Genomic DNA, 9,378 nt, shown 5'->3' with positions numbered 1-9,378 from the left:
TATATATATATGTATATATATTTAGTTTTCCCGATCATTTCTTTCTATTTTTTAAGTAGAGACAGGGTCTCGCTCTTGCTCAGGTTGGTCTCGAACTCTTGACCTTGAGCGATCCACACTCCTCGGTCTCCCAGAGTGCTAGGATTACAGGTGTGAGCCACCGCGCCCAGCCTGCTTGCTAATTCTTTTAGGTTCTATTTAGAAATATTTCATTAACATGTCTTGTGCCCTCTATTATGACTGCCAACCCTTAGGTCCAGATACCTCTTGCGTTGACAATTGCCACAACCTCCATATTGGAATCCTTGCCTTGAGCATCTTTTGCACCAGTCCTAAATCCCATGTAGCTTGGAGGTGTTGTTCTAAACACAGCTCTCATTATCTTACTCCCCTGCTTAAAACCCATCAAAGGTCTTTTAATGCATCCCTTATACAATCCAAACTTCTTAGAATAACAGTAGCTTCCTCTTCCCTTTGTACCTGTTCCCATCCTATTTTTCCAGTATAGTGTCTCTGTTCCCATCCTATTTTTCCAGTATAGTGTCTCTAATTTTTCTATATACCATATCATTTAGCTTTATATTAATAATACTTGCTGTTGCTCAATGTTTTCATGTACTTTTAAGCCTCTGTTTCACTCTATTTCCTTTATATGAATTTCCTGTTGCTATTTTTCTTTTAGTAATACCTCATAAAATAAAGCTCTTATGAATCATCAGGCCAAAAAAATGTACTCTCTCTTCAGTGTTCCCAGATCTCTTCATGCAACGGAGTCTGCTGAGTAATATCTATTCATGTTAATAAACTAGGTTATATCATTCCTCTAATTAAGTTGAGATAAGACTCACATACATGTGGAGGGTCATCCCCTTCCACTATGTCTGGCTTTCTTGAGATAGATAGACCTGGATTTGGGAAAGGGTCATACTATTCCTTTGATTTAGGGTTTCAGAGTCGATGTTCATTGTTTATCTTTCAGACACAGTACACTCAAAGTTCTACTTCCCTGGAATCTTGTAGCTTTTTATCTTGGGCTTGATAGAAAGGGAGTGAAGCTGATGCCAAATCAGATTGACGTCTTGCCGCTTCCACACGTAAGGAAGCCAAAGGAGATGCAGGGCTTTTCACTCTAAGACTTCACCCACTCTAAGGTGAAGGAAGTGGGTATGGAGAATCTGGAGGAAACCTGAAATGGGACATAGAAGAGAGTGCAATTGTCAATGTCAGACTTCACCATGGGAACTGCCAGGCAAGGGAGTCTTTTGGAGACATGGACATTCCTGAGAGAGGTCACAAGAAGAACTAGTGCTGAGGCAGGTGGCACCATATCACGGAGTCACTAGCCAGCATCACTTGATCAATGCATTTATTTATTCACTTATTCAATAAACATTTATGGAAAAAAATCTATTGATATAAAGAACCATGTTAGGGAAGCTGGAGCTATAGAGAAGATTAAGACAAAGGACCTGACCTAAGAGAACTTTCAGGTACTGCATATTCTCTTAACATTGTATACATGAGATCACACCTTGACCTAAAGCGTATTTTTTAAAAAATTTATGTTACTGAAGTTGTAGAAAAGATTTGATATGAATGGGAGAAAGTCCACTTTAGACCACAGGTGCCAGGGGAGCTGGCATAGGAAGTAGAGCTGTTCTTTTTCCAGGGTCTTCCTCTGAGACTTTTCCAGAGCCCTGACTTCCTTCCAAACTCATTTTCCCCTCTTTTTTCTCTTATTCTTCCTTTTAATCTTTTTCACCATCATTATTGAGAGGAAATATGTTCCCTATTTTTAAGCTGTTCCTGGTGATTGTGAGTTATTTTTCTGTATTAACATATAGGTATACATTGGAGGGAAGCCACACTTCCAAAGTTAGATAGTGAGGATTCCTGAATTGCTTCTAGTGGAAATCAACCACAGAAAGTGTGTCTTTAGAAAAGCTAGACAGTGGGATGGAATACTCTAAGATGGGGTGAAAGATATTCTCACTCTTTTTGATCTAGACTTGGAAAGTTTTCTTTCAACAACTTTTTACTAATACTTGTATTTGCTGCTAGACTGTAAGTACATGAGGGCACTGTTTGTTATTGAATGCCATTTCTGTTCATTGTTGAATCTATTTTTGCTCATCATTGAACCTCCAGCAAAGTACCTAGGATGTGGTAGTGCTTGTGGTAGACAGTGACTACTTTTCACATGATTAAATTCTAGCCATTACTTCCAATGCGAGTGGAAGTGACATGTGGCACGTCTATGCCTGTCTTATAAAGCCCCCCATGTGTAATCTTCCATGTTGACATTAAATGTGACTTGGAAAGCTGTGTCTTACACATGGTAAACCACTGCAGCCTGGATTCCTCAGAAAACTCTGTACAGCCAAACTTCTCCCACTTTCAACCCCCACTTATCCTTGCACCTGTAAGTTGAAAAAGTGAAAAATAAACCGCTAATGTGTCAAGTCTTTGAAAATGTTTTTGTTGTTCTTAAAGTTTTCTAGTCTTGTAAATACAGCAATAATTTAATAGTTGTTGAGTAAATAAATTAAAAACTAAAGGAAATAAAAACTGAAAAGTGAGGGGCTCAGGTAAGATTGCTCTTTATCCTTCTAGAGCAGACATTGGAGGTATGAATTTATCCAAGAAGGAGACATTTCCTTACACTGGCATAATTATTACAAAGTCTTTATTAATCAAGGTGCCATCAAGCTGGGTCTCATATAGGTTTTTACTGATTTTCTTTGGATCACTCTCCTCCCACCTTCTCAGGAAACTTACATTATTGTCTCTTCTCCTTGTGGATAGTCAACCTCACCCTCTCAGACGAATCACTCTTAGCATTTATCATGTTCAAGTCTCTTCCCTGTTGAAAACAATACTGACAAGTATAAACCTCTGTGGACCCCATATTCCTTTCTTATATTTTACCTTTAATAGCCAAATTTTTTAAAGAAGTTATCTATAGCTGATCTTCATTTCTGCATCTGTCATATAACTCTTTCAAAAAACTTTTACTATATGTCATTAGGGACCTCTGTGTGCCTGAGGTTTTCAGTCCTTATCATACCTGATTTATCAACAACATTTAACACAGTTGACAACTCCCACTTTCTTGATACATTTTCTTCCTTTGCTCTTTGTAGCATCACAGTCTGGTTTTCCTTTTATCTCTCTGAATACTTCTCAGTTTTCTTTGCACATATATTCTACTCTCCCTGATGAGAAGACATGGTATAAAAGAGACTAGAATCAGGCCTCTAATTCCTATGCAATCACACTTTGTGTGTACAGACATACTTATGTTTGTAAGTATGTCAGACTTATGTCTGTAAGTATGTCAGTGACTTAAATTGTATCTCTACAGTAGTCTATTGAGCTAGTCTATAGCTCCAGGCTTATAAGTCCAATGGCCTGTATAACCTCACCATTTGGATGCTTCCAAGGGAGTTCAAGCTCAAAGTGTACAAAATAAAACTGATGATATTCTTTACCCAATTATATGCCTCTATTCATGTTTCATATATCAGTAATCACACCACCATTTATCCTGATATGCAAGCCCCAAACCTTGGAGTTATCCTTGGTCTGTTCCTTTTCTTCTCTTAGTCTTCATATTCAATCCAAAATCAAGTTATATAATTTCTACTTCTTTTATAACTTTGGACGTATCTGTTTCTTTTTTTATCTGTATCACCACTCCCTTAGTTCAAGTTTCCCGTAAATCTCATCCTGACTGTTTCAGTAGAATTCTAACTAGTTAATTTGCATGCATTATAGCTTTAATTCAATCTATTCTCTATAACATAATATAAAATGATCTTCCCGAAAGAAAATGTGATTATGTCAAAACCACTGTCACTCCTGCTTAAAATACTAATTATTTTTCATCTTTTTGGTTGATGCCCATTTATATTTTCAGACTAAGCTTGAACCATAGGCTCTTTTCTTTTTGACTTCCAGTCCCACTGCATTTTGTTTCATTCCTGTATCTCACCATGTTTCCTCCTTCTGAAGCCTGTTTGGAGATGTGGTTTTCTCTGCCTAATATACCTTCCCCTAAACACTCTTCCCCAGTTAAGTTATCTTCAACATTCAGGCCTCCCCTTAATTATCACTTCTTGAGAAAAGCCATCCTTAACACCTTAGAGCAGATCAGACAGCCTTATTGTATATTTTCATAGAAACATCCATTAGTTTATCCACTTATTTAGTCAATGTGATAGGCAGAATTCTAAAATATCTCCATACAACATATCCTGCTCTTGTTCTCAGAACCATTGAATATGATTAGATATCACTCCTGGGATTGTGTTATGCCATATGTCACAGTTGACCTCAAGATAGGGAGATTATATCCAGGTGGGCCTAGTCCAATCATATGAGCCCCTAAAAGGGAAACATTTCTCAAGCTGGTAGCAGAAGTCAGAGATATTCAAAGCATGGCAAGGATGAGATGTACTTTTTCTGGTTTGGTGATGGAGAGGCTGTGTGAGAAGAAATGTGGGCAGCCTTAGGGAGCTGAGGGAGGCCACAAGACGACAAGGAAAAGGTAATCCCAGTGACACAACCTCAAGGAACTGGATTCTACCAATAACCAAAATGAATTCAGGAGCAGATTCCTTCCTGGGGCTTCCGAGCAAGAGCCTTGTCAGCTGCCCCATTTATTTTAGTCTTATGAGACCCTCAGCAAAGAAACCAGCCAAGCTCACTGAAACTTTTGACCTTCAGAATGTGAACTAATAAATGGATGCTGGTTTAAGCAGCTAATATTTTTATAATTTGTTATGCAGCAACAGAAAACTAATACAGTCACCAAATGCATTCCTAGTGCTACTAACACTACTGCTATCAAAATGAGTGTGAACCCTGCATTGAGAATGCAATGCAGACAAGGGTGGCTTAGACTCTTCCCTCATGAAGTACACAGTCTGCTGGGGGAAGAGAAGCCTAAATGAATAGTGCTTAGTGCTTTTGCAAATCTATATTTATTTGTATATATATTTACTTAATGTGTATTCCTTTCACAAGGTTTTGGTACCATTGTATTCTCATTATGTAAGAGAGTGCCTGGTACATAGTAGTCACTAAAGGAAAAAAAAAGAACTATTTACTAATATATAAAGAAAAAAATGCTCCAAGTAAGATAGCTGAATGTATGAGACAGTTTTAACAGAGTTTGAGCAACTTTTGTTTCCCTGACTCTAAAGCTTGTATTCTTACCCACTTACCCTGTGTAGACATGACATAACAAGATCTTGTGAAATTGACCTTACCCTGTAGGAGGAGTGGAAGTAGGGGAGGTGAGGAGAAAGACACATATGGCCCTATAACTTCACTTTCTAAGAAGATGCACTCAGGCAGACACATATAAAAAAATCTTAGTGTTGCATCCCTTCAAACTCATTTTTTCTTCCTTTTTTTCTCCAAGAACTCTTTATGGAGCCACAGTTTTCACTGAGGTGTGAAGGACATCACTTCCAGTGAAAGGACCCAGGAGACCCCCTAAGGTGAAAAAGTAGGAAACCTTCACTAAGAGAGAGTCCTTAATTCAATCAGTTGTATTGCATCTCTCATGCCTCCAGGTCAGCTATCCAAATTCATCTGAAAACCTTTTCACAAACCTTTGCAATTATTTGTGTGTATTCTTTCTTCTGAAAGACAGAAGTTCCCTGGAGGTAAGTGTCTCCAAATTATCTCTTAAATAAATAACTCATTCCCTTATCACCTGTTCAAAGTCATTTATAATTAGATCTTCAAAATAATTATTTAGCATCTACTATTCCACCAACAACAGTAGGTACTGAGTATATGTTGGCAACCTGGGGGCTCACAGTCTAGTTGAATGACAAACTATTGTGTATGTGTAGGAAACAAATAATGTGGAAAAGAGAATTCATTAAGCAGGCTTTTCTGACAAATTAGGTTTATATTATAATTGACGACAAATAAGAAGAGTAGTTAGAAATGAGACATAAACAGGTGGGGGGGATGAGAATGTTCTAGGCAGTGTAAAAGGTGTCTTGGGAAACCCTGAGACCATATAAGAGCATAAACTGATTAGTCTTCCTAGCTCCTGTTTTGTCCATATGTCCAACACACTTCTATCTGCAATTCATACTATTCATGTATATTATAGTAAAAAAATGAATGGTTTTTATGTACTGGATACAAACCAAACACCTTAGCATAACATGTACAGTCCTACACAGTTGGTCACCTACCCTGTGGCTTCATCCCCTACTGCTCCCTCTATAAACCCTATGCCACAGCCCTACCTATAAAGACATCACAAGTGGTAGAGACATAAAAAAGTACAGGAATGCAAACCTTTTCACAAACACTTTCACTTGTTCAAAATGTAAAGTCTTCTTTTCATGTTACTGTTTTTTTTGTTCTAGATTTTTCCCATCCTTACTCAATTTCTACTTTGTCTAGAAAAACTATACATTTTTCAAAGTGAAATACAAATTATTCTCTCTTTTGTGGAAGCTTTCCCAATCTTTCCAGGCAAAGTTCTGTCCACTACCCATTTTCAGGCCCTAGAAATTTCTTGATTAGAACTTCCTTATGGCACTTACTAGTCTATAGTCTGGTTGTGTCTTTGCATGACTTTTGTCTGGCACAAGACCGTGAACATGTTTAATTTATTTCTCAGTCTTTAATTGTCATCACTGCTTCCTTGAAAAGTAAATGCTGAACATAAATTTTTAACATACATAAACCTGATAGGCTTCCTGCTATTTTAGCATGAATTAGGGATTTTCAGTGCTTGCTGGGTCTAACAGGTTCCTGCAAGGCTACAGCAGTGTATTTCATGGTACCCAGCCTAAAACCCTTCACGGTTTCATCAGCCTCGTGCCTTCCCTTTCAGCACACTGAACATGGCCTTCCTGATGGGCTTGGATTTCACACTGTAGATGATGGGGTTGAGCACAGGAGGCACCACCAGGTACACATAAGCAATAAGAGCATGTGCAATGTGGGGTAGGTGTTTTCCAAAACGGTGGATCATAGACATGGTGATAGCTGGAATAAAGAACACAAATACAGCCAGAATGTGAGAAACACAGGTATTCAGGGCCCGGACTCGCTCCCTGGGAGAGGCCAGGCCCATTACTGTGTGCAAGATGAGAGCATAGGATAGGATTATGAGCAGAGAGTCAATGGCACCTGTGGATAGTACCACAAAGAGCCCGTAGCGTATGTTGATGGTGATGTCAGCACAGGCGCGTCTCATCACGTCAGCGTGGAAACAGAACGAATGGGACAGGGAGTTATTTCCAGGGCAGAAGTTTAGACGCTTAATCAAAAATAGCACAGGCAAGAGGCACAAGGTAGCACGGCCCACGATGGCCATGCCAATCCTGATGATGACATTATTTGTGAGGACAGCTGCATAGCACAGGGGATTGGAGATGGCCACAAAGCGGTCAAATGACATAGCCAGCAGCACTGAGGACTCCACCATAGAGAAGGAGTGCAGGAAGAACATCTGGACCAGGCAGGTGTTGAAGTCGATGAGCTGATGGTCAAACCAGAGCGCAGCCAGGGTGGTGGGCAGTGTGGACAAGGTGAGGCCCACGTCAGTGAGGGCCAGCATGGACAGGAAGTAGTACATGGGCTGGTGCAGGCTGGGGGTCCTCCTCACAGCCAGGAGGATTAGGTAGTTCCCAGTGAGGGTCACAGTGTACATGGAGGAGAAGGGGATGGAGATCCAGCCATGGAAGGCCTCCAGCCCTGGGATGCCAATCATGAGGAAAGCAGGGGGCTGGAAGAAGGAGATGTTGACATGGGACTGGGGAGGGAGCATCCTCTGAAGGCAGCTGAGAGCTCCAGAGAGATGTGAGCTCTTCAATCTGGGTACAAAAATAAGGAGAAAAGACAAAGGTATTGGAACAACACTACCTCTAATGTCATGTGACATGGGTTCATGCACAATAGGAAATATGACATGTGAAGAGGATTTAAGAATTACTTCCATCTTAACAAAATACAGGGAATAACTCTAACAAGCTTATTAATAGTAAAAGTTCTATTTGATTTTGAAAACACTGTTCTCTTTACATATTGAATAATGCCAATAATGCCATGCTTTCTTTCAAAATATATGAGGTGATCCTGACAAGAGTAACAAAAGTTCTATATTTTAAGGAAGGAACAGTGGCCTCATATAAATAAATTGCAAATATATTGTAGAAACCGAAATGGTAGACAGAATGGGCTTTTTAGATTTATTTTCTTGGATTCAGCTTCTATATTCCAAAACAAACAAATAAATAAGCAAATAAGAAAACACAAGAATATTAAAGGTAGATCAATAAAAGAATATATGGAAAATGTCCACCCAAATTTCTTTAGCAGAAATTTAACAACTCACTAAAAATAGGTCTGTGAGTTAAAGCACAGTTTATGATAATAGCCAGATCTATAGTTGTGTCATATGTAGGCAGTGTAATCAACTCGCTCTGAAGGTAAGAATGACCAAGAGCAGGAGGGTGGGGGCATTGGGAAGTATTTTCCCCACGGGATAGATGATTGTGCATATTTCTGTAGAAGATTTTTAAAGCATACATAGTAAATTAAAGTTTCCTGTGGTGTCAGTTTAGTTATTCTCTGTTCTTTCTCTCTTGCACAATACTTTTAAGAATATATCAAGCCCTGATGGAACTCACTCCATTTAAAGATGAATAAAAAGCAGAGAAGTTCCAATATAGAATTTGTGCAGACATATTTTGTAACAATTAAAGGGGATAAACCAAATTAAAGGTATTTAAATACTCTTTGAAATAAAGAATTACTAGGGGAAAGAGAAAAAATTCTATATAAGCCTTTCTGATTACTTTTAAAAATTAAAGAAACATGAACCATATTAAAATATGTAATATTAGAGTGTAAAAATGAGTTGATAATAAAGAGAGAAAATTAAAATCAAAGTGGTAGACCAAAGACAATAACATGAGGTAAAAAATAGAAGCCATTTTAAAATTGTAAATATTCTTATTACAAAAAGTCTTACTACTTAAAGCACTCAGAGATATGGAGAATAGAATCAAGAATAATCAAACAAAATTAAATTGAAACAATGATAAAAGTAACTAGAGAGAATATAATAGCTATGTTTAATGAACAGTGGAATTTCAAACATAATAGGTATTCCTGAAGAGGTATAAAATAAAAATGAAAAACAGAAAAATATTCAATATATAATAAAATATTTTTTCTGAAAATTGAAAAACAAAACAAAACATAACTGACTTTATATATCAAAGTGCTATCTACCAGAAAACAAACACTAATGAATGGGTAAATATAAATATATTTAAGCATAGCTATTGTATTGCAAGGATATCCAAAAACCCTACAATCATTCTGATGGAA

General features: G+C 38.0%; 1 protein-coding gene across 1 annotated transcript; it reads right to left on the bottom strand.

Annotated features, from left to right (window-relative positions):
• Window positions 1-6,847: 6,847 nt before the first annotated feature.
• LOC105811468 (olfactory receptor 51I2-like) lies at window positions 6,848-7,810 on the bottom strand. The gene has a single exon (XM_012645663.1). The coding sequence runs from the start codon at window positions 7,808-7,810 to the stop codon at window positions 6,848-6,850; it is 963 nt and encodes a 320-aa protein (XP_012501117.1).
• Window positions 7,811-9,378: the final 1,568 nt, after the last annotated feature.

Source organism: Propithecus coquereli, unplaced genomic scaffold (assembly GCF_000956105.1).
Source record: "Propithecus coquereli isolate 6110/MARCELLA unplaced genomic scaffold, Pcoq_1.0 Scaffold235, whole genome shotgun sequence".
NCBI lineage: Eukaryota > Metazoa > Chordata > Mammalia > Primates > Indriidae > Propithecus > Propithecus coquereli.
Note: the sequence above shows the minus strand (reverse complement) of the source record. Positions and strands in the feature narration are given on the sequence as shown.

Coding starts and splice junctions, on each gene's coding strand:
- LOC105811468 (XM_012645663.1), bottom strand. CDS start 7,810: ATGCTCCCTCCCCAGTCCCATGTCAACATCTCCTTCTTCCAGCCCCCT.